Raw genomic sequence first — 25,847 nt, forward strand, 5'->3', positions numbered from 1 at the left:
GTTAGTGGGGAGGGGGCTGTGGTTCTCCTTAGCTACTGCCTGCTGATTAGGGCTGCAGGGTCCCTTGGGGCAAGTCCAGTTCGCTTTTCAGGATATCTCAGACTTCTTCAGCAGCAACCAGGAGCAGCAGGGTGGATGCACTAGCAGCCTTCCCCGGATCCCCCTTTCTCTCTCTGGGCTCCGACCTTTATTCCCTCTCAGAGTCCTCAGACTATCTGCGTCTGCCAAAGAGCCCCTCTCAGAGCCCACACAAGGCAAATAGTTTGCTGCTGTGGACAGTCTGAATCAGTTCCATACCACACACCTGGGATCAAAACAAAAACATGTTTACATACCATAAACCAAAACTTCTACAACAGTATGTCACTGTTTTTCAGAAAGAAAGTTACTTGTTTTTTTGTTTACAGTATAAATGATAAAAACATGGAAGCTAATTTGAACAGAGAAACATGACAGCTCTGTAGAATGGGAGATAGAGTGCCCCACCCCAAATACCCCAGTCCCACATTCACATGTTCAGCCAATTGCTGATTGAGATTTTTTTGGGTGTTGGAGAGATAGCTAGTGGCTAAGAGTACTTGCTGTTTTTACAAGGAGCCTGGGTTCTGTTCGCAGTTCTTAGGTGGCACCCCACAAACCCACTTTAACTCCAGCACCAGGGCATCCATGCCCTCTTCTGGCCTCCATGGGCATTGCATACACACACACAGAACACTTATGTATGAGCACATAAAACACTCATACACCAAAATATTCAGGATGCCTTATTTTCTGAACAATATGGCCTAACCATTTAGCATGTACATTTTTAGAAATGATAAGTAATCTGGTATAAATTAAAGTATATGGGAAGATGTACACAGTTTCTGTGGAAGAGCTGTGCCCTTTTATGTAAAGGATTTGCATATTGGTAGATTTAGGGAGCTGGAAAGCTGGAAAGTTGGAAAGCAGTCCTCAGTAGATCTCCATAGCCCCATTTCATTTTAGTCAGTACTATCAACTGGCATGTTCTGGGTGTCACTGGGCAGCTGGTGAGTGGTAACCTGCTTCGTGAAATGGCCCTGGGGGTTTATCTCATGCCTTCTCGTGGTTTGACTGTTGTACGGTTTTGGAAGGAACGTCAGAAATAGGCAGGGTTCCTTTCAGTGCCTCTGCTGGGGGAAGGGGCGAGCTGGGCCCTTTGCCTGTGGCTGGTTGGCTTAGATAATGTGGTGAAGTCACTCTTCCCCTTTGTAAATGTGTATTTTAATGGGTAGCATTTTGAAACTATGTAAACAGCAGAGTTTCCCCTTATGTTTCCACTTTATTTGTGTTGGGGTCTGTTTTTCCAGTTTTAATTTTCAAAAAGTTGTGATCTGTTACTCATTAAATATTGTGAAGCTCATATTGTTGTGTGAGTCCCTAGAATGGCAGCATCTCCCCATTCTCTGAGTGAGCACGACCTCACTGTCTGGTACAAGGGGTTCACTCCATGGTCATCTCATCTAGTCCCACCTGCTTTTGAGCTGACTCTTAAAGGATCCTGACATCTTTCCCTGGAGAATGGTACTCAGCCATCTGGGCACAAGGTGGGCTTCCTTCCTGGGGTTACAGCACATGGCACTGCTGCTGTGTCCTCTTTAGGGGGGGGCATGTATTCAAATGTGCACTTGTTTATTTCTGCATCTCTGTGTGAACATCAAAAAACCTGAGTTTGTACCAGCATTTCAGTTTCAGTTCAATACTGAATGGCTCATTCATTCATTTTGTTTGTTTACCTCTAGACTCAAGCTCTCACTGGGTCTCTGTGGCTTTCTTGTCCTCAGCGTAGTAACTCAGAAAGGGAAGGACAAGCTAGTGGCTTTCTTTCTGTGTGAGCCTGTGTACATACACCTTTCTGTGTAACTAATGTCTGTTATGGTCCTCCTGTTTGCCACTAGCCAGTGAGATGTCTTGTGGTTCCTGTTTACTGATTTGGGGTCGTATCTTGAGTACTATGGGTTGCTGAAAGTGCAGTCTGCTCTTTAAGAGCTCCACTGGACATCTCTCAAAACACCCAGGTGCACCCAGGCCCTGTGCACTGTCCTTCTAAAGCTGAGTTGGTGAATTAGAAGCCATAAAGAAAAATGGTTTGAGCCTTCTTCCAGGACTGGGAACCTGCAGAAACCTCAGGCTCTGTAATTTTCTACAACAGGCCTGTCACAGTAATGTCTTCTGAAAGCCTGAACTTTTCACCTTTGAGGACAGTAAGCAGGTTACTTGGGTCTGTCTGCACAGCTGAGCTGCTTGAGGGTTTGTTTGTTTGTTTCATATCATTTCCAGCCTGCTTATTTATCTCAGGGAACTTTTGTACCTGAAGCTGCTTTCTTTTTTTTTCCTTACTTCCTTCTAGCACTGGTGGGTGTGGCGAGCAGGTTCCTGGAATAAATGAGGCTTGGTAGAGTGTAGTCAGACCAGAGTCATTTGTTCCCTTAATATAACCTTTTTCTGGGAGGGATCAGTGACATTTAAAAACATTTATTTACTTTGTGTATATGGATGGGTACTGGTGTGGAGATCAGAGCAGACATATGTGGGAGAGTCAGTTTGTGCCTTGTACCATGTAGGTTCCATGGAACTCAGTTGCTCAGGCATGGCAGCAAATGCTCTTATCTGCTGAGCCATCTTCCACTCCCTCTAAACACTAAACCAGTAGACCCAGCTAGCGGACAGACTTTTCTTATGGGAGTCTGATTTTGGTTTTCTTTTGGTCTCCTGTTCTTTGTCATCTTCCCCAAAGAGGGAGTGATGAGTGGCCCAGGATTCTGACAGGCTCTGCCTGCTTGCCAGTGTTGATGAGCATCCTAAACACAATTGTTCACAACTTCGTCCCCATGTGGTGTGGGGGTTCCTCTGAGCCAGCTTCCCTATGATTCCTCACCTGCATTCTCCCACACCTGGTCACAAGGAGTTTGTTGACTCCACGTTCTTATCTGTAAAGTCCCAGTCAGGATCTTCTCTCCCTGAGTTGTTTATACCCATGCTCTTCCACAGGGTCCCTGTCTCCTGTCACCCGTATTCATTACAATTCATAGAAGGCTGAGTGGTCAGCTGTGCCTTCCCTTCCCTTTCAAAATAAAACTGAGGTCCTCTCTGATGTACACAGTTGTCGCTGGTCTGTCCCCACTTCTTCATCTCCTCACTCTTCCCTTTCTGCATTCTGCTCAGCCACACTGGCCTGTTTGCTTTTCTTCTCACTTCAAACTTCTTCCTTTAGGTTTGCATTAAGAGCCCCTTCTCTGGGGCCTCTGTGGCTCTCAGGCTGACAGGCCCCCTCTTAGCTCTCCTGCTCCCTCCTCTCTCTTAATATCAGCTAAGCTACCTTCTTTCTTATCTGCCCACCCACACTGGGAGATAAGCTGTGTGAGGTCAGAGGTTTTCTGCTGAGGTTTGTCCAGTGCTCTGACCCTCCTGCCTGTACCACGCAGAGCTCTGAGCACTTGCTCAGCAACCTTGTTCTCTGGTTCTGTGTGCTCACGCACCTTGGCTGCTGATGCCTGCATTCTGGAATGTCATCCTTCAGCCTGGTCTCTGCTTGAGCTCCCTTCTCTGTGCCCTCTTTCCCTCTTCCGCCTCCTCCCCATTTGGGCCTTGTGTATATTCTGTGTTCTCCCTGTCCCCAGACCCACCACTTCTCCCTCCATGTGCGCTATGTGCAGCTCTTTCCAGGTCAGCTTTAGCTAAAGCTTCCTCTTGTCACACCTGAAGGGACTTTGTCTCAGTTTAGGTGACTCTGACACCTTCCTTTCCTGCCTGTCTGGTAGTTGGTTTGTAGTTGGTCTCCTTTGCCTCCTCACACTTAGAGCACTGTGTCCCTGACATCCCTCCTATGTGCACACACACATACACACTCAAACTCCACAGCATCTGGCAGTGTCTTTCTGCACTCTGTAAAATGACATGGCGTAGTGAGTGTCCTGTGTTTTGTTTGTGTGTGTGTGTCCTGTTTCCCAGAACTGACTGGAGAAGAGTTGGTTGCCTTACGGGTTTCCTTGTGGTGTTCCAGCTGTCCTGGAACATCATTTTAGACCACTCAAGCTTCAAATTCAGAGGGCCTCTGCCTTTGCCTCCCCACTGCTGGGATTATGCATGTGCCACAAAGCCCGGCTGCTTATTTTCTTTCAGAAAACTTCATTTCATTCCTTTCCATTTCTTTGTATTAGAATCAGGCCCCTGCCTAATTTGTAAACATCAGCTGTCTCTTCTGCACAGAACACATCCTAATAGAAAGTGACTGTCTACCTGTGGTAGAGTTATCCAGGGCAGTGTTAACAGTGATTTATTGCAGTCAGGCCTAAGATGCTCTCACAGTATCGCTCACTAACATTTTTATATATGTGTATATATATGCGTGTGTGTATGTATGTATTCATTCTCCATATCCACTAGGTCATAGAGTCTTTCTCTTAAGGCAGAAGGATTTTAGATTATTTTTGTTACTCTTCCTCCCCCCCCCAATTTTTATGTGTACAGGGAGGCCAGAAGAGGGCCTTGGATCCTCTGGAACTGGAGTGGCAGATGGTTGTGAACTGCCTTGTGGGTATTAGGAATGAAACCCAGATCCTCTAGGAAAGCAGCCAGTGCTCTAACCATTGAGCCACCTCTCTAGTCCCTTTTGTAAAGTGCACACTTACTCCAGCATTAGAACTATTACACTACCACTGACTGGCAGTGTATTTTTTAACCAGTGATCTTCAAGGGTTGCTTTCTGAGACTCCATTCTCTGATAGTTCTGACAGTGCCTCTGGCTTCTGCAGAATGTATAATATATAGCTTTAGCTGACCTCTGGTCTTTCTACTTGTGTCTTTGTTTTACTTGTTTGTTCTTGTGGTTGACCTTCCTTGCTGTCCTTCTGTGGAGATAGACATAGTTGTTTCTCCTGTGAGAACATGCAGCAGCCCCAGTCTCTAATGTGGGCTCTAGACTGGCCTGTTGTGTAGACTTGGTGCAGTAGTAAAGGTCCTACAGGTAAAGTTTAGGCAGCTTTTTGGGTCCTTCATTTGATCATTACTGTTGCATCCCTTTCCTGTTTTGGAAGTACATACAGGCAGCCAAAACTAAAACCTCTTTATTACTCTGAAGTTCTGCCAGAAGAATGAGTTTAACTGACTCATCTTGGTTGATGGTGGCTCATTTTTTTTTTCTGCCTCTTTTTTAAACAGTAAAGGGCCTGACTTGTTCTGTGCCCTTTCTCCCCAACCTTTCCCCACGTTAGATTGTTCCCCACAGGTCTGGTGGGGAGCTGCATTTGCTGGTCGCTCTGTGGCAGTTCGGCTCTCACTGGCCCTGTTGTGAAGAACAGCTGCTCTCTTATACTCTAGGTATTTTGAGAGAGCTCTGAGCCCATGGGAAATCTTATACTCAAACAACACTTTTTAGGAATGGCTGGCCTCACAGATTGTTCTCTATTTCACTTTCAGTAAAGAGCTTATCTGATTTTATAACCGATTAAACAGGTTCAGTTTAAGTTTGATGCTTCTGTTAAATCAATTTAATGGCTGCAGAAAACATCTGTGCCCTTTTCATAAAGTTGGCAGAAATTATTTTAAAATAAGACTACTTTTAAGCAGTGTCTTTAAAAAGCCTATTAAAATTACTTGGCTAGAAAATAGTAAAGACTTATAGACTTCACTCTTGACTGAAAAACTGTAGATGTTGATTGGCAGCATACCCCGGACTGTGGAGAGCTGCAGACGACAGAAAACACAGTCTGAGGAAGAAGTGAAGGGTGGGACATGAAGGATAGACTTTCTTCTTCCTTTCCAGCTGAAGGACAGGACTAGCCTGCTTCACGATCCTCCTGTCAGCTGTTGGCCTTTGTCTTGTCACCTTCCTCACCAATTTTTCCCTATATTTCTCAGGTTTCCAAGAAAGCAGTGAGGAGTAAGTAAATCCAGACAAAACAATGGGACTTGTTGTTGTATTCGCATTTATCTGTTTTGTAAGTGGGTGTCTGACCCTTCTGTTGAGATTGCAGCTGGTGCTGTCATGTATGGCTTGGTCACGATGCTACTGACATCCCTATGTGCTGTTTGTGTTTCAGATTGGCTCACAGAGTCCTTGCTTGGGCATCCCGATAGATTTGGTTCTGGTGCAAATGGAGTTTAGGACTCAGTGGACTCGGCCCTGATGAGAGAAGCCGCTGCCCAAGATGGAGAAGAAACGGAGAAAGAAATGAAAGCCTCTTTTTGGGCCAGACCGTGGGTGACCATGGGACTGAGGTTTTCCTTATGTTGGACAAGTCTGTAGGATGGCTGATCAGTAAGGTTGCAGCTTTTAGCCAACACGGAAATTCACTTCTGATCAAGGAAGAACCTAGTGCGATTTGAATTTATGCGATTTTGTGACCATATTCATTTAGGACCATGAAGCTCATCAACATCTGGCTTCTTCTGCTGGTGGTTTTGCTCTGTGGGAAGAAGCATCTCGGTGACAGGCTGGGGAAAAAAGCTTTTGAAAAGGCCCCATGCCCTAGCTGTTCCCACCTGACTTTGAAGGTGGAATTCTCCTCAACTGTGGTGGAATATGGTAATGAATTGTCTTCAGAGTTGGGCCCTCTCATCTTACTGTTTTCACACTTAATATAAATATTAGCTTCCGTTCCACTGCTGTGGTAAATTTCAGATGTAGTGAGTGCACATGACGTAGGTATAACCTTTGCTTAAGGTGTTTTCCCCGTGGAGTGAGCTGACTGCACCATTGTAGCTGGGAGGGTGCTGTGCTGAGCTGACGCTGTAGAGGTCAAGCCTCAGGCCGAAGGGCAGGGCAGGAAGTCTGAGCTTTGTCTTCACCTTCTGCAGAACAAACAGCTGGGGGGCTGGAGAGATGGCTCAGAGGTAAAAAGCAGTGGTTGCTCTTCCAGAGGTCTTGAGTTCCGTTCCCAGCAATCACATGGTGGCTCACAACCATCTAAAATGAGATCTGGTGCCCTCTTCTGACATGCAGGCAGAACAGTATGTATATAATAAGTAAATAAAAATGTAAAAATTAAAAAAAGAACAAACAGCTGTACATTCTCTGGCCTCCTTTCCTTGTTGGAAAGCTACATTTCTGTACTCTAGTCAGATTTTGGTGGCTATGGAGGTCTTAATTATTTTACTTTTTTTTTTTTTTTTTCAATTTACAAGTGTTTTATGTGTGTGAATGTTTTGCCTACATGTTTTGGGACTCATGTGAACCACATGAGTGCTTGGCATTTGTTGGCGCCAGACGGGCATTTGGATTCTGTAGAGCAGTTACAGGTGGTTGTGTGTCCTGGGAACCGAACCCAGGGTCTTCTCTGAGAACAGTAACCACTCTTGACAGCTGAGCCATCTCTCCAACCCCCTGGTTTATATATCTTAAAATGTATTTTGCTGATATGTGTGTGTGGATATGTACACATGTGTGCAAATGGCTGTGGACACCAGAGGTATAGGATTCCCTGGAGCTAGAGTTACAGGTGGTTGTGAGCTGCCTGACTTGAGTGCTGGAAGCCAAAGTCAGGCCCTTTGCAAGAACAGTCCATGCTCTTAACTACTGAGCCATTCATCAGACCCATACTTTTAGGAAACCAAACAAAACATAGAGTCTGGTTTTGAACTGTATGTTTTGTGTGCTTGAGATTCATGGGAGTCAGCTTTACCTAGAACTCAGCATATTGCTGCCTGTGGCATTTTACACTCATTTTTCTTCTTGCTCTTATTTTGCTGTGGGCTTTGAGGTACATTGTTCTTTTGCCAAGGAAGGTTCAGATTAGGTATACTCTGTCATGTATGTAAGTACTTATTGTTACTGTGGCTGTTGATTTCAGAATATATTGTGGCTTTCAACGGATATTTCACAGCCAAAGCTAGAAACTCATTTATTTCAAGTGCTCTGAAGAGCAGTGAAGTGGACAACTGGAGAATAATACCTCGCAACAACCCTTCCAGTGACTACCCTAGTGATTTTGAGGTGATTCAGATAAAGGAGAAGCAGAAGGCCGGGCTGCTCACACTTGAAGACCACCCAAACATCAAGCGAGTGACCCCCCAGCGCAAAGTCTTTCGTTCCCTGAAGTTTGCTGAGTGTGAGTATGGCGATCACAGGCCACGCCGCTCATTGCTTGGCTTTCACCATAGAGACACTAAGGGTGATCTGGGGGTACCTTGTCTTTTTTCACAGTTCTCCAGGGGTGAATATTGTCTTGACAGGCAATTACTTAGTTTGTTTTGTTTTCTGAGACAGGGTTTCCTGTAGCTCAGGCTTCAGATTCACTATGAAGCTAAGCCTGGCTGGCCTTGAACTCCTGACCTTCCATGTATTCCTGCCTTCACCTCCCTGCTGTGATTGCAGGCGTGCACTGCCATGCCCAGTAGTCAGATTTTCTTGAGAAAAGCAGCCTCCTACTGCGGGTCTGTAGTAGAGCGTGGTGGTGACCTGTATTTCTGAGAGCTGGTTTCTCTCTGTGTTCACCTGGGACTCTTCCAACTTTGAGTCTACCAGTTCTTCATGTATAGAGTGAAAAGTCTTAAAAAAAGAAAAGAAAAAAAGTCCTACTCTATATTCCAGACTGGAACTGAGACAGTTTTCTTGCCTCAGCCTTACAAATGCTGAGGTTATGGAGGTATGCCACCTCACACTCTGTAGACCTTGCCTTTGAGTGCAGCTTTTTATCTTTACTGCCCTCCTGCAAAATATCTTTTTCCTAGGCTTTGCTTTGTTTCTGAGCTCCATGATCATGACTAGAGGTGGGTGTTGCGGTGTACCCTTGTAGTCTGTGGGCATTGGCAGGCCTGTGGGTACGAGCCAATGGAATTTGGCTCTCATTTTCTTGGGCCTACTGTTGCCTCCAGTGGGGCTTTTAAAGGTAGAATCCATCTTCAGGTAACAAATTATAAACTTGATGCAGTGTTTTCTGTAATGTAGAGATGCTACCAGGGGGACTTTTTTTTTCTATTTATCAAACCAGGTTTGCATACTGCTCGATTTAACAGTTTAATATTTTTTTTCTTTCCTTCCCTCTTTTGTCTTTTTTGAGACAGGTTGTATGTACCCCAGGCTGACCTAGAACTTGTTATGTAGTTCCAGGTGACCTTAGACTTCTGATCCTTTTGCTTCCACCTTTTAAGTACAGGGATTATAGGCCCTCAGTATCACGCTTAGTTTTAGATGGTGCTAGCAACCAAACTTGGAGCTTTTGCAGGCTAGGCAGGCATTCTACCAACTGAGCCACATCCCCTGCCCTATTGTTTCTCTTATTGTCAGGAGAAAGACATTTTATTCTCCCTGCTTTGTCCATTATATACTAGGCCCACAACCTCTAAGGTTGTGCTGTCTTTGAAGCAGACCAGAATTTTGAGTCAGTTGCAGACTTTGGATCTAATTTCTTAAGGACCTGACCCATTAGCCCAGATATTTTGTATCTTTTCTCCTTAAAGAGCAGCAACTGTCCAGACAACCCCCAAAAAAACAGATCAAACTTGGTACAGTTAGCTAAGTATGTATATTGTCATTTTATTTGGCTTCCTGTTCATTTTTGTTCATTTTTCTTTGAGAACTCAAAAATGCTTTTGGAGACTTGGAGTTGCCTGATTCTAGCTACTAAGCCTAGACTGATGGTGTTCCTTTCTGTGGGGTCTGTATTGGATTGTCACCTACCATCCCTGACACTCCTAAGGAGGGCTTCCTCTGCACGTGCCCATTCTTCCTGTGGCTAGCTCTAGTCTTGAGCAGGAGGCTCCTTTTCACTTTTAGCTTCTTTTTTCTCTCCTAACACAGAGGTACTGACCACTCATTGGTTCTCGGAGGATGAAGTGACAGTGCCAAAGTGCAGTGCTTAGCATCGTGCTCACAGGGTGTGGCAGCAGGTTTTGCTTAATGTTGGCCTAAATCTGTTTTACTTTGGACTCCGCTAGGTTTTGTCCCACAGGCCCTAAGACAAAGATAACATCTTTCTGTATGAGATATTTAATAATACCATGAAGATGTCCACCTATGCTGATTTGCTTACATCAACTTGACACAAGCTAAAGCCATCTGAGAACTTCACTTGAGAAAATGCCTCCTTATATGCTATGCAGGGCATTTTCTTAATCAGTGATTGATGGGGAAGGCATCCTACCTCCAGCCCTGCTGTGGGCTGGTGGTCCTGGGTTTTATAAGAAAACAGAGTGAGGAAGCCATGGGAAGCAAGCCAGTAAGCAGCATCCCTCCATGGCCTCTGCATGAGCTTCTGCCTCCAGGTTTCTGCTCTGTTTGAGTTCCTGTCCTGACTTCTCTTAGAGATGGATTGCTGCCTGGAATAATGAACAGAATAATGAGCAAAAATAAACCAGGGTACTTTGGTCATGGTGTTTCATCACAGCAGTAGTAACTAGCCAGGACATCACCTCTTTGTTGTTTGCATATATCTTGTTCTTTTTACCAGTTTCCCCTGTGCAAGCTAATGTCCCCCTTTTTTTTCAGTGGTTGTTCATATGACAGTATGTGTCTCTCTCTCTGCTTTGATTTTCTTGATAAGTACTCTGTTCTAGGTCAAGCAGAGCGCGCCGCTCCCATCATCTAAATGTTCTTACTTGGTATTTCTGGGGTTGTCCCTGCTGCGGACTTAAAGACGAGAGTCACTTGGGGAAACTCAGTGCAGGTAGATTTGAGTTGGGTTGTCAGACAGTTGCCTCATGGGATTGACAGTCTGTCTTTTCCAGGTCCCATCCTTTCATGGGTATGGCCTGGAAACCTTGAGAATGAGAATCGTTCACTTTAGAACCAGTACTGTAGGAGTACAGGCTTGTTCTTAAAACTGATTTGAGGACTAGCAAGGTGGCAAAGGTGTTTGCATGAAAGTCTGACAATCTGAGTTCAGTCCCCGGGACTGATGGAAAGAGAGAACTGACTACACAAAGTTGCACATGCTCCCCACACTAACAAATGAAGTATGATTTCTTTTCATTATAATAGACATTGGAAGGTAAAATGAAAACTCATAATAGTTTACTTTTATTTTGTTTGTTTGGTTTGGTTTTTTGAGACAGGGTTTCTCTGTGTAGCCTTGGCTGTCCTGGAACTCACTCTGTAGACCAGGTGGCCTTGAACACAAATCTGCCTCCCAGAATGCTGGAATTAAAGGTGTGTGTCACCACTGACCAGTCCCCTTCTATTTATTTTTTTAATGAAGGGATTTTTTTCAGGTATTAAAGTTCATCATTTAAATGTACAATTTGACGGATCTTGGCAAAAGTACACAAACTAGGTAGAGTATTCTGTTGCCTCAGACCCTCTTCTTGCCCTTCTGGTTCTTTTAGGTTTTGAAAGGGGAAATTGGAAGTAAGGAAATTACCAAGTTTGGGGCAATACATAGTTTAAAACCCCTGCAGAAGTCTGCCCAGAGGTGTTTAGTGGGGAAGACATCTTCCTGTCTAGAGTGCAGCACTGTAAAAGCTGCCGATACTCCAGTGGCCAGCTGCTAGGCCAGTTGCCTTTTTCGGCCTCTTGAGGGCAGGCCACTGTTGAGAATTATTTTTTTAGCTTCAGTGTTTTGGTGTCACAAGAGGTTTATTTATTTGAGACAGGGTTTTGCAGTATCACCTAGGCTGGCTTTAAACTTGTAATCTATTGCTCTAGCCTTGTTCTTGCTAGGGTTACCGTGTATGTGCATTACCGTGACCCCCAGCAGCACTTATGTAAAAGTTACTGTAAGTCTTTCTCTGCCTTCCCTTGCTTACAAAATTCTAAGAGTCATTTGGGATTAATGCACAATCAAGTACTATCCCCTATTTGTGGTTGCCTTGAAGGTTCTGAAACATGACTTCAAGGTGACTTTGCCGCCTTGCCTTAGTTACGTGGTGTTTGTACCTTTCCTCGTGGTCTCTGACCATGCTCTCACTTGACTCTAGCTGACCCCATTGTGCCCTGTAATGAAACCCGGTGGAGCCAGAAGTGGCAGTCATCACGTCCCCTGAGAAGAGCCAGTCTCTCCCTGGGCTCTGGATTCTGGCATGCAACAGGAAGACATTCAAGTCGGCGATTGCTGAGAGCCATTCCTCGCCAAGTCGCCCAGACGTTGCAGGCAGATGTGCTGTGGCAGATGGGATACACAGGTGTGTGCTGTAGGCCAGGAGCTCTGCAGACCAGGGGCTTGGGCAGCTTTCAGGAAGGACATCTAGGTTGCCCCGCTCTACCACCAGATACATCTATCCTTCTTACCATGTGGAGCTGGGTGCAGTTAACCCTCCTGGCATTTGCCTCTTCAGCCTAGCATCTGCTTCTGTGATTTTTATTTTTATATCTAAAAATTTGTGTCTGTATGTGTATGTGTGTATAGGATTGCCTGTGTGTGTATGTGTGTGTGTGTACCTGAGTGTATACACGAGTACATGTGTGATGTGAACATGAGTGTATTTGTGTGTCCATGTACATAAGTACATATGCATGTATGTATTTGTACAGGAGTACATGTGTATGTGTGTGTGGGTGTGCCATGGCATGCATGTCAAGGTCAGAGAATGACCTGTAGGCATCTCCTCTCTCCTACTGTCTGGAACCTGGAATGGAATGCAGGACCTAGGGCTTGTACATTTCTTTCCTGTCAGCGCTACACAAACCAGCTAAACTCACAGTCTATGTCTGTCATCGTGTGCTGCAATGCCACACCACAGCCTGCGTTTTCCTAGGAAGGTGATAGCATTCACAGATGGACAGCTGGGGCTGGGCAGCTCCATCGTGTGCTCACACCACAGCCTCACCTGCGTTTTCCTAGGAAGGTGATAGCATTCACAGATAGACAGCTGGGGCTGGGCAGCTCCATGACTAGTAGTCTTACTCACTTAGTGTTGTGGAGTGACTCAGTGATCATCCCCCTAGCTGGCTCCTTGTTTTAGGAAACTGAAGGACATGTCTTATAAATGAGACTCAGAACTAGTGAGAATCCGTTTGTTTTGCTGATGAGGGCAGAACAGCTCTGTCTTCACTGGTGTGTGACCTTGTCTGTGAGCCGTGTTTTATCCTAGAGGCCTGTTCTTGATTTCCTGTTTCTGTGGCTTCCTCAGAGTAATGGTATTTTATGGATAGGAATCAAGAAGGATTACTTCTCCCAATGTGATTGTTATTTTCTCTTTTTGAGAAAAGGTGCTAATGTCAGGGTTGCTGTCTTTGATACTGGGCTCAGTGAGAAGCATCCGCACTTCAAGAATGTGAAGGAGAGAACCAACTGGACCAATGAGCGGACCCTGGATGATGGTAGGTTCCAGTCAGATGAGGGCAAGGCTCTAGGTCTGGAGACCAATACTTGTGAGCGGGTCTCTAATGCGAGACAAGCCCAGGGACACAGAAGCTTTGCTGAGGCTCTCAAGTGATGTGGGGGAGTAGAGGCTGGGAGAGAAGGAGGTACCTGCTGAGAAAGCTTACCTGTGGAGTTGCCCACAAAGGAGAGTAAGAGCAGGGCTGTTGGGATTATGGGACTCAGACCTCAGCAGAGGCTGCTGATGTGTTTCCAAGACCAGGTGTGTATGGGCATTGGTTTTGAGTGTTATCCCTGGTTGTGCATCCTCAGCAGTCTCATGGGACTTCCTTTTCTGTGGCTTCAGGGCTGGGCCATGGCACATTCGTCGCAGGTGTGATTGCCAGCATGCGGGAGTGCCAGGGATTTGCCCCGGATGCAGAGCTGCACATCTTCAGGGTCTTTACCAACAATCAGGTAAGTGTTTGAGGAGCCATGAAACACATGAGTGTTCAGAGCTGAGCTATGAAGTAAAGAACCATTGCACAGCCATTGCAAATGGCACGCTGCTGTGACAAATCTTCCTTATTATAACATGTGCCTCACTGTCTCACTGTCCTGTTCTCTGTGTGTCCTTCCCCAGCACTATTCATCAGCCATCCCCAGTCCTGAAGACCTTTCTCCAACGTCACTGTGGTTCCTTGATCTGTTTGTCCCTTAGAGTCAGGCTTGCCTGAGCTCTCCAGGCCATTCATTGTCCAGGTCTTCTAAGATGGAATAATGGCATGTTCATGGCATGTTTGCCTCCCAGTTCAGTTCTCACTGCTGGAGAATAGGCACTGTATCCTAGCACCTAAGGTTTACAGCTTTGTTCTCCATTTCATCTAGAAACAGAAAAGGAAAAAGCTGCTGAGAGAGAGAGGGAAGGGAAGAAGGGAGAGAGTGACTCTCTCATTGGTACTAGATAAAGAGAAAAGCAGCAGCAATTAGTCCAGGACAGCTGACCCATAGTCCCCTCATAAAATGCCTTCATTAGGAGAAAGGGCCTTATGATAGGAGAGAGAACATTAGACAGAAATAGTACAGTACGTGGAGAGCTAAGCATTATGGGACCCTAGAAGGAAAGAGAAGCTTCCCTTTAAGGCCTGGAGAGCAGCATGATTAAGAGTGAGACTTAGAGACACAAGGAAACATGAGGAGCTCACTCCCAGGGATTGGGGAGAGGCCAGAGGAGCCTGTAGAAAGCAGCCTTCCAAGCACCTCCCTAATAAGCACATTCCAAGAACCCAAGAGTAAAGAAATTGTCAGGTTGGCAGTAAGTTTCACCTCGTGTGATTTAGTTCAGTGTCACATACAAGGCAAAGAGCTTGGTATTATAAATCGAGAGCTGTCAAGTCACAGTGTAGATTGTTTAACAGGAGGGGTCCTGGCCTGATTCAGGCTGTGAGATCCAGTTTAAACATGTAGGCCCGTGTTGAAACAGCTGGGACCCGGAGCTTGCCCATTAGGCTAGTCTGGCTGACAACAAAAGCCTCAGGGATCTGCCTCCCTAGTTCTGAGATTTCAAGCATGCACCACTGCACCCAGATTTTAATGTGTGCATTGCAGTTATGTTGATGTAGCAAGCTCTTGACCCACTTAATTCTTTTTCCTGTTGCTGTGACAAAATACTCTCTCAAAAGCAACTTAGTGGAGAAAGGATTGATTCTGGCTCACTGTCCAAGGTTTTCTTCATTATGGACTGGACGTGGGCACAAGTTTTGAGGCAGCTGGTCGCAAGGATCCACAATCACAAAGCAGAAAAGCAATGGATGCAAACTAGTGTTCTACTCTGTTTCCCCAGAATGTCCTGCCCTGTGGACCCACACACAAATAAAATGGTTCTTCCTGTGTGAATAAAATGAAGATACATAAAGAAACTAACTGTTCCCTAGGCGAGACCACAGGCCCATCTTCCAGTTGGTTCTAGATTCTTCAAAATGACAATTGACACTGGTGGTCACAACACTGAACTATCTCTCGAGCCCTCATATTTAAATTTGATTTTTGAGCTCCAGCACATCAAAGGGCAGCACACCTGCTCCTTCCGATGGCTTTCAGCTCACCTCCACCTCTCTTTGAGCTTGTGTTCTTGGCTTCTTATATTTCCTCTTAGGATTTCTTTTACATGTCAGCATGCAGTTTAACTTTAAAAAGCCTTTAAAAATCACTACTGTAAATTCTGACCATGATTTTGTGTTTTTGTTGTTTGCTTTTGCTTTTAAGACAGAGACATACTCTGTAGCCCCAGTTGATTTGGAACTCACTATGTAGCCCAGGCTGACCTCAAACTCATTGCAGTTTTCCTGCTGTGGCCTCTTAAGTGCCAGGATTACAGTTGTGAACCACCATGCCCAGCTTAGCTTGTATTTAAAAACAAACAAACAACAACAACAGAAGTATTTCAGACATTTAATTTACATAACATAAGGAAAGTAGAGGGAGAGAACACTGGTGTTAGGACCTGTGAAGTGGCTGTGGTTGTTTCTGTTTGTCCTTCAGTCTTTTTTAGCAATGAAAGATGTTAGACAGATACCTTCAACTATAGACGCGCTTAACGTGCAAGCAGTGTGTTAGAACGGGTCCTTTTATAAGGGCAGCTAGCAGCTTAGGCTAGCTCTAGAAGGCATGCTGTAAGGAATGCTTGTTGCTTGTTGCCCCTGGAAGGGAGAGACAGCACAGCCCTCTTCCTTGGGTCCAGTTCCAGGACTTAGTTTGTTGGTGTAATGTTTACATTCTGAAGCATTTTTGCCTGGGATTTGTCCCCTGCTTTAAAGAGTGCTTGTCCTTAGAAACCAGAGCTGTCACAGTTCTTTACACTCTGCTGAGGCCCTTAGAGGACTACTTCAATTTATCCAGGTGTCCTACACATCTTGGTTTTTGGACGCCTTCAACTATGCTATCCTAAAGAAGATTGACGTTCTAAACCTTAGCATCGGCGGGCCCGACTTCATGGATCATCCCTTTGTTGACAAGGTTGGTCAAATCATTTGAGGGCCACTGTGTTGGCTGACAGCTCCTATGCTTTTATACTCTGAGTTGTGCATCATTTCCACTGAGGTAATGACAGCTTTGTGAAGCAGATGGCTAATGACATGAACATTAGAAACTTGCGTGTCACAAACCCAGTGGGTTAGAGGCCTGGGAACGAATCTTTTTAAGGAGCATTACTGCCTCCCTGGTGCCTTGATGCCTTTCTGCTGAAACCTGTACTCTGTTTTCGTGAGCCTGGCCACTGAACCAATGTGCAGCGCACTGTCCAGCCCCAGGCTCATGGGGTTGTCCTCCAAACCCTTGTCCCAGTGTACCCATCTTCCCACTGGGCCTAGCACTGCCTTGGAGTGCTACTTGGGCATACTTGCCCAAGTTCCACAGTTGAGGACAGTGACTTGTTGTTGGTAGCATTCCTTAACTAATTGCTTGATAATTTTGTAGGTGTGGGAATTAACTGCGAACAATGTAATCATGGTTTCTGCCATCGGCAATGATGGACCTCTTTATGGGTAAGTAATGCCAGCAGGGTAACATGAGAGATTCTTATTCCCCTGAAGTAACTGAAATTGTGTCTTCAGTCTGTGTGTCTGTGTGTATGTCATTGCTTACATCTGTCTTAACGTTGATCTGTTTTTACTTTTTAAAACAAAATGTATAATGACCCCCAAGTCCTCACCACCTACTTCAACCATTGTAAATGGAAAAAAACCAGTCTTTTATATTAATTTTAAAAAACAACTCAGCTGTAGTTTAGAGACCTCTTCTAAAATAGAATGAGTCTGGGAGAGGGCTCATTTGGTAAAGTGCTTGCCATGCCGGCATGAGGAAATGCACTTGGATCCTCTAGCACACACATAAGAAGCCAGGTGTGGCTGGATGTATGTGTGAGCCAAGCACTAGGGATAGGAATGAAGAGAGGGTGATCCTTAGGGCTTGCTGGTCAGCTTGTCAAAGCAGTTGATGAGCTTTGGTTTAGTGAGAAACCCTGCCTCATAAAGTAAGGTAGAAAATAATTGAGAAAGACACTCGGTGTTAACCTCTCACCTCCACCAACACACTCAAGCACGTGCATCCACATACATGCCTACATGTGCTAAAATGTACATATGCCCCACACACATACACACAAATGATGACCCAGAAGCTGGCCATAGTGACATAAACCTGTAATCCCATTACTTGAGAAGTTTTGGAGGCAGGAGGATCAGGAGTTCAAGTTCAGCCTGGACTATATGAGACCCTATTTCAAAGAAAACAAAAAAGTAATTAGGATAGGGGTTTTGTTAAGGACAAGTGGGTTCTGAGGGGGTTTTTTTTGACACTCACTGTATACCACAGTGAATATGAAGCAAATGGATGAGTGTCTGCCCACCCCCAAAAAGCAGGTGCAAACACCTGCTGCCTGGTGGGAATGCACACGGTCAGTGAAAAGAGCAGCAGAAGACAGAGACAGAGTTAAAGTATGCCCTATGCCAGTTGTTGGGATTAAAGCAGTGTGAGGTATGAAACACCCCCACTGAAAAACAAAACTTGCTGGGTGTGGTGGTGCATACTTTTAATCTTAGGTAGGCAGAGCTCCATGAATTTGAGGCCAGCCTGGTCTGCATAGGGAGTTGCAGCACAGCTAGGACTCTTTAAAAAACCCAGTAAACACACAAAGCTGAGGTCTTAGTTCTCTGCCTGTAGCTCTGGCATTCCTTCTGCAGATGGCATTCATAAGCAATCTCTGGCCACGTTTCTGTAGTAGAACGCTTGTCACCCTCAGCCACGGGGTACTCAGGAGGGGTGCAGTTCAATGCTGGAACCAAGGGTATGAGGTTACCTAAGGGCAAAGAGAAGATGCCGTGAGCGGTGAGGGGAGAAACTGGCTGTATGTACACATCACTCATCTGTTCACAGTGAATCTAGCTGAGATGTCCTTGGAGCTCTCGCTGCGGGGTCAGGGGTGGGGTCAGGCAAAGTGTCCAGAGTGTAGGACAAGGCCAACAATGTGAAGCTGGTGTTCGTGTGGCAGTCCTGTGGTGCAGCCTGGTATGTAAACCATTCCTTTTGAGGTCCACGGTTCTTGTGCTGTGGTTAATAAATATAAGTGGCATGAACTGCCCTGAGTGCCTCTTCTATAGGAAGCACCAGCTCTTGAGGCATCTGATGTCAACTTTTCTTTTTCCTTTTTTACCTGTTCTTCCGAATACTACGTCTCCCATTTCTGACATCCCACTCAATCCAGAGTCACCCAGGTTGTCAGTTTCCTGGGCCCTCTTCCTGTGTTTAGGCTGTTACCTTGGCTGTGTTAACATGGACAGGAGTGGAACCAGGCATGGCCTGCTTTTCAGGTGCTGTGCAGGTGATGCTGACACACATGGGAGCACCATGAAGATGTGCCCTGACTCTCAGCTGCTACTTCTTTTCCTTTGGTCTATGTTTCTGTGCAAGCGAACACTGCAGCACTTTTCTGGTAGACAAATATGCCTAATGGGAAATCCACATTGTTCTTCTTTGATACACTAGGTGAAACTGGCAAACTTTCTGAAATGTCAGAGAGTGGGAGTGTAGACTTTGTGGTCAGATGGTCTCTGCCCTTGGGATGTGAAAGCAGCCATAGGAGATGGGGAAGTGGACGAGCTTGGCCGTGTTCCACTAAAGCTGCACATGCAGAAACAGGTGTGAAGCCGGACTTGCACTGTGGCAGTGTGCCAGCTCTTTGCTAGAGCTTTTGGCTTCCCCTTGTTTACCATTGACTCATGCACATCTTCTTTGAGTCTAGTCCCCACCTGTGTCTCCGGGAGAAGAAGCTGAAGGTTCTCACTGCTGGCCTCGAACTCATAAAGGCCTCTTGAGTGCTGGAGTTAAAGGTGTGCACTACCTTATCTGGCTATGACTAATCAATCATTTCACTATAGTGTTTGTGCAGATCTAGTGCTATGAGGTCCTGGCATTTGTCTGTTATCTAGGGCTCAAGATTGCAGGATGAAGGTAGTGGTCCCCACATTCTCTTGAAGAAATGGCTTACATACCATAGGTTTAGCTGTGGCAACACACTATGGATCTGGATCCATCTCATATAGTGTCTGTTTTGTTGAAAAAGACAGAATTGACACACTTGAATGGGCCCCACAGTGGTGTGAGAACATGTAGATGGGTGAGAACCTGATGTGTATGCTCTGGGGAAGTTGAGGGAGAGATCGAGCCTGGAATCCAGGGAAGAGAAATACTCAGAATGGACCCATCCATTCTGAGAAATGGCCTTAGATTTTTCTGGGAGTGCTTGACCTGGTTTAATTGCTCATTTTAAATTGCTTTTCTTCCCTTTTTTTTTTTTTTTCTTTTCTTTTGTGTGTCTCAATCTAGCACTCTGAATAACCCTGCTGATCAGATGGATGTGATTGGAGTGGGTGGCATTGACTTTGAAGATAACATCGCCCGCTTTTCTTCCAGGGGAATGACTACCTGGGTATGCTTTTCTGTATTAGCGTAATGTAACTCATGGAGCCCTTGACCTAAGAGCTCTGACATGCATTTGTCAGTGCACAGGCAGACAAGTAGCCAGGGCTGTGGCTATGTGCACCCCTATGAAGACAGGAGCAGGCTCTTTTGGTGTTAGCCACCTTAGGTCAGTGAGTTGAGCTGTCATGAAGACCCTGGGTGGCTTCTGAGGGGCATTTTCTAGTTCCAGTCTTTTTACTATCTTCTGAAGCTCGCATTTCGGTGAAGTTGACTCAGGCTCAGTTGTCCAAATGGGAGGAAGACAGCAACTTTCTTCAGTACAAGCTTATATTTATCTTTGGCCCTAAGTAAATTCCGAGGTTGGTGGTTTAGCTTCATGGTAGAGCCCTGGCTGGCAAGTGCCAGCTCCAGGTTCCATCCAGCCCTACAATGAAAATGAAAGCCCAGTGAGCATAGCTGAGCTCAGTTCTGCAAACAGAGCAATTGCATTATTATTCCCAGTCAAAGTATTAGTGACTGAGCTGCAGGGGGTTTGAGTGTGTGTCACTTGACCCTTCTTTACCTCGGTTTGGTTCCTTCAGAAGAGCACTTGAGCATTTTAGCCTTCGAGTGACTGGGGAGCACCTGTCCCTAGTGTTCTTTGGGGTCAGGACATGTCTCGTTGCTCTAATCTGACTATGGGCTAAGTTCTGGGAGGTTTAAAAGAAGGGCCCAGAAAGATTGACAGCTTCCTGGGAACACATAGGCCTTTTCTGCCCCCAGCAGCACGCTACAACAATCTTCCATGACAGCCTCAGTCATACAATGTAGGCTCCATTAGCTGCTGGTCTCTGTTTCTCATACACAGGATGCCATCTCTGGAGCTGACCCCTTCAGTGCCTTGACGAACGGTCTGGTCTGATAGACCCTACCCTGAGTTAGGTTTGCACTTACTGTGTGTTCTCTGTGTTCCCAGCACATTCTTTGTGCTGTCAAGTAGCAAGACATAGCATCTGTCAGTGTCATCCTCGGTTCCCTGCACCAACTTACATGCTGCCATCCATGTCCTTGGCCTTCCTCGAGGGCTTCTTTTTCAGTGCTATTGAGAAATGTTCCAATATTTCTGAGCTGTCTGTGCTGCTGTGGCCAACAGTGTCTCCACACTGTGCCCATGCTTCTACACTCTCTTTATGGCTGGTTGCCAGGGAACGATTTTCATTTCAAATAGGTATACTTTTTCTCAGGAGAATATAAGTTAAGTTCTTGGCCAGGGATGGTGGCACACTCAGGAGAAGAGAACTAAAGATAACAAAAAACTTCAGGTTTAGTGTGTGCTACCCAACAAAACCATGTCTAGAGATGCAGAGAGAAGGTGAGATTGGGATGGGGGTTAGTTTAAAATTCGTTTGTATATCTCCTATGGACCAGTAGTTTTTTGGGATCTGAAGAGTAATGTCTGTGCAGGTGTGTCTGTCCTCAGTGGTACCTTACCCTTTTAAACAGCTAATCATAACCATGTGCTATTTATACCTATAAAGACACTTGTAAAGGGCTGGGGAGATGGCTCAGAGGTTAAGAGCACAGACTGCTCTTCCAAAGGTCCTGAGTTGAATTCCCAGCAACCACATGGTGGCTTACCACCATCTATAATGAGATCTCGTACTCTTTTCTGGTGTGCAGGTGTACATGCAGGCAGAATACTATATGCATAATAAATAAAAAATTTAAAAGAGTTTTAAAAAAGACATTTGTAAATATTTTCTGGTTTTAGTTTCCTAATTCTGTGACATATTTCTTGATTATCAGAAGATAGAGCAGGCTGCTGGTTCTCTTGGTGACAAGTAGGTGACTGCTTTCTGATCTGAGCAATTATTAAACTATTAGCAAAATTATTTTTCCTTGCTTTGCTATTTTAATAATTACAAAACATACTAAAGCAGTTTTAATTTTATGTTACCACTAAAGCTTGTCTTCAGTTCACAGTGTATTTCAGGCTCAAACCAGCATCTTCTCAGATGACTGTCTAAAGCTGTTTGGTTTTATTCACACATAACCCTCATGGCTCAGGGCTATAGATGTGATGAAAAACCAAGCTACCCTTGTTTGTAGGAACTACCAGGAGGCTATGGTCGTGTGAAACCTGACATTGTCACATATGGTGCTGGAGTGCGGGGTTCCGGTGTGAAGGGGGGCTGCCGGGCACTCTCAGGGACCAGCGTCGCTTCCCCAGTGGTCGCTGGAGCTGTCACCTTGTTAGTCAGGTGAGTATTGCACAGCTAACCTCGCTGTCCGCTCCCTGTGGGGTGCCCTCTGTGTGCTCCCAGAAGCTGGAGTAAAGCAGAAAGCCCTTTTTCTCAGTTATACCTTTGAAGTACTTGCATTTCCCCTGGCATCAGGCTTTCTTCTTCTCTATTGTGAAGAAGAAGGGTTGTGTTGTAATCATACACATTTTCTCTACATATCTGAAATTTTATTATTAAGCTAATTGCAAGTTTAGTTTCTAAAGCAGAGATTATGTTACTAATAATATTGACAAGAGCAGAGTCTGTCTCTTGCCTGACCTTCCCCTATAAGTCAGAGCCAGGTTCCTGAAAAGTATCTTTGTTGCTCAGAAATAAGTGTGTGCCTTCTGGGAGCACAGTGCTCCTCTCCCTATAAAACAGCAAAGGAGGGAGGCATTCCACAGCGCCTGCCTCACTTCTGAATGTGCTGAGTGAAGGGGTCTGTGCAGGCTCTTGTTTCTAGTGCTGTGAATTCTGGAAACAAAACACTAGTCTTTTTTTACTTGTCACATAATTGTTCGCATGAAGCCAAGCATCCCACTTGTCTGTAGAGCCCATCATTTGTCTCCTGCCAAGTGAGTGGGAAGGCGAGAATAGCACCTCTCACCAAAAGTGGCTTCGGCGATGAGGGAGCCTTCACCTTGCGGCTCTTCACATCAGGTGCCACTGTGGCAGTTCAGCAAGTGCGCTGGCTACGGGAGCCTGTGCAGTGCCGACGCTGCCCGATGAGGAAGGGCAGTCTGCTGGCCTGTAACTGCTGGTAGGACTCTCATCTCTCACAAAGAGCTGGTCCCCCTGTCTCCTTTTACTGTCACGTTACCATTAAAAACTCCTGCCTGGCTCTCAGACTTACCTCCATCGTTAGCTAACACATAGGGGGCTAAGTAGGAAAGTAAGTTTTCTTTATTTGCCTGGCAACTGCTTTCACAATTTAGTCATTAAAACTTACTTGTAGGGTCCAGAGAGATGGGTCAGTGGTTAAGAGCACTGTCTGCTCTTCCAAAGGACTTCCTAGCACCCACATGGCATTTCACAACTATCTGTACTCCAATTCCATGGGATCTGACACCTTCACACTAACGTATATAAAATAAAATAAAATTAATTATTAAATGGTACATAGATATGAAAACATGAACATTTCAGAGTTAGAACGAACCGAGCTGGCCAAGCAAGGCTGCATGTTGAGATGTAGCACAGCAGCATGCTTACAGTGGCCTCAGGCCTCCACATCCCAACCCAAAGACAGGGAGCCCTGGAGCCAATGGTCTCCCCTCACCCTGTACCTCCAGCCCACCCTGCAATGGGTCCCTCTCCAATATCCACCTGTATTTCTTAACATCTCCCAGCCAGCACGTGTCCCTCCCTGAGGACCCTGCACCTCTTTGATGATTTTTCCTCTTGTAACCTGTGTGACTGATTATTCAGATTATCAGGAAACTGTATTATTTCTGAGTTTTGTATAAATGTATGAAGTCACCGCTGAGAAAAGTCATGTGGAGCTTTGCTGAGTAGTCAGGCCCCAAGGAACCAGTGAGCTCACAGTGTTCTCATCTCATGGCTCCACTGCACCAGGAAGTCCTGACTGCAGACCACGTGCTGGCCCTTGTGCCAGTTGAAGGCAGTTTGGTTTTCATCCTACACTGAGAGAAAAGTGAGCAAATACTGCTTCTCTTTCCCCAGCACGGTACAGAAGCGGGAGCTGGTGAATCCTGCCAGTGTGAAGCAAGCCTTGATAGCATCAGCCCGGAGGCTTCCTGGTGTCAACATGTTTGAGCAAGGCCATGGCAAGCTGGATCTGTTGCGAGCCTATCAGATCCTCAGTAGCTACAAACCACAGGCGAGGTGGGTATGTGCTGGCATTCTCAGCAGGCTTTTCTTATCCTAGGCCCTGGGGGGCCCCCTACACACAGTAGTTGCCTGACATCAGAGTGGTGCCCTGCCCCCACTCAGGGTCAGTTGTAAGGTTATAAGCTGCTTCTACAAGATATTGCCTGTAAAAACCCGGCTGATGCTCTGTTGCCTTAATGGATGTAAAGAATGATTTCCATTTCTTTAACAGTTCTGAAACAAACTAGGTTTGCAGAAAATTTACAAAAATAGAATTTTCATATACTGTTTGCTCTGCTTCCCTGATAAGACAGCTTAGCTCCTCTGACACAACTATTGACAATCACATGTAAGGCTCTGTAGAAAAGGCCGCTGTAGCCGCTCAGACTGTATGCTTCCCCTTGTATTCTTTTTCCTATTCCAGTCTCTACGTTGTGATTTGTTAGCCTGGTCTTTGGTCGTTGGCCCCTGACAATTTGTGTTTTGTTATTTATGTTTTGGTTCTTGGAGCAAAGAACCAGGTACTTGCATTACAAATTGTCTTCATGAGGATATGTGTGCTGTTTTCTCATGATTGGTCTGAGACTGTTTTTCACCAAAACATACTTTATTTTGAGATGATTTTAGATTTACACCAAAGTTTCAGAAATAGTACAGAGAACCCAGAAGTTCTCCTCCCAGCTTTCTCTGATGTCAGCATGTTAATGGCATCATTTCAAGATGCCCAATCTGAAATACCACCTGGACAGCATCATAGTCTGGCCTATAGGTCACCTGTGGTCCCACATAGGCCCTTCTGGTCCAGGACCCATTGAAGCACTTTTGTTCTATGTCCTTCATTTGACTTTTACATGGATTTGGATTTATCTCGGTTCTCGGTGCCAGTCTGCTGCTCTGCCCACATGCCACTACCACTCTCTTCTCTTAAAGAACTTTTGTGCTTCAATGTGCAATAGGGCTGGTTCCTGCTGTTTGTCTTTTTGGCTGTTCTTGGAGGGTTTTTTATGTTTTTTTGTTTTTGGTTTGGTGTGGTGTGTGTGTGTGTGTGTGTGTGTGTGTGTGTGTGTGTGTATGAGCTTTCTTCCATAAGAGAGCTTGTTGGCATTTTTATTGGGTTAATCAGCCAAAGAAGAATGGTTTAATATGTTTTAAATTGTGTTTTGGGAGGGAGAGGAGAGGGTGGGGTGCATGTGAATGCAGTGCCTGCGGAGATCGGAAGAGGACACCCAGCCCCCTGAGCCTGAAGTTAAGAAGCAGGTTAACTGAGCTGTACAGCGTGAGTGCTGAGAACCAAAATTAGGTCCTCTGCAAGACTATTCTTTTATTTTATGTATGTGGGTATTTTGCCTGCATGTATGTGTGTCCACCATACGTGTGGACATGTCTACCACGTGTGTGTGTAGTTCCCATGAAGGTCAGAAGAGGGTGTTGGGTCCCCTGGAATAGGAGTTACAGACATTTGTTATTTCCCCTGTGGGTGCTGGGAATCGAACTCAGGGTCTCTGGAAGAGAGTGGTGTCCTAACCATTGAGACATCTTTCTAGTCCCCCAGTCTGTGCTCATACTGGCTCTGCCATGGCTCTAAGGTTTTTATTTGCTCAAGGATTTTGTCTCCAAAGAGGCTTTACAGTTGCCACCTGTACTCTGACACATTGTTTGGTAAGTTTAAGTGTTTAATCTTTTTATTGTCATTATTGCCAAGCTTTTCTCTTTTGTTAATAACCTCTAGCTGGTTGATGTAATTCTTATAATTTAATATTCTGCTGTCTTTTGAATTATGGCTTGATTCAATTTGCTTATTGATTCTCTGGTTTTCTGGATATACTAACATATCATGTAATTGGAAGGAGAGGTAGTTTTATCTTTCTTACCAACTCTTAAGCCTTTGTTGGTGCTAGCGTCACGTCTCAGTGTTTAAAAGTATATACTGTTCTTGTGGAGGGACCCGAGCGTGGTTCCCAGCATCCACAGTGGCTGACAGTTGCCAGTAACTCCAGATCCAGGGGAATCTGTGCTCTAACTTTTGCAGGCTCCTGCACAGGGTGCACTTGAGTGCATAAACTTACACACATTCTCATAGTTA

At 45.3% G+C, this 25,847-nt stretch overlaps 1 protein-coding gene across 1 annotated transcript in view; it reads left to right on the forward strand.

Annotated features, from left to right (window-relative positions):
* Positions 1-25,847, forward strand: part of Mbtps1 (membrane bound transcription factor peptidase, site 1) — a 53,383-nt gene that overhangs the window by 6,060 nt on the left and 21,476 nt on the right. The window contains exons 2-11 of the mRNA XM_021631042.2: positions 6,063-6,547; positions 7,812-8,069; positions 11,875-12,078; positions 13,106-13,216; positions 13,564-13,673; positions 16,095-16,211; positions 16,671-16,738; positions 19,578-19,680; positions 21,762-21,913; positions 23,618-23,779. Coding sequence (XP_021486717.1) covers positions 6,385-6,547; positions 7,812-8,069; positions 11,875-12,078; positions 13,106-13,216; positions 13,564-13,673; positions 16,095-16,211; positions 16,671-16,738; positions 19,578-19,680; positions 21,762-21,913; positions 23,618-23,779 — 1,448 coding nt within the window. The 5' untranslated portion in view covers positions 6,063-6,384. The remainder of the gene's footprint in view (positions 1-6,062; positions 6,548-7,811; positions 8,070-11,874; positions 12,079-13,105; positions 13,217-13,563; positions 13,674-16,094; positions 16,212-16,670; positions 16,739-19,577; positions 19,681-21,761; positions 21,914-23,617; positions 23,780-25,847) is intronic.

Source organism: Meriones unguiculatus, chromosome 10 (genome assembly GCF_030254825.1).
Source record: "Meriones unguiculatus strain TT.TT164.6M chromosome 10, Bangor_MerUng_6.1, whole genome shotgun sequence".
Lineage (NCBI taxonomy): Eukaryota > Metazoa > Chordata > Mammalia > Rodentia > Muridae > Meriones > Meriones unguiculatus.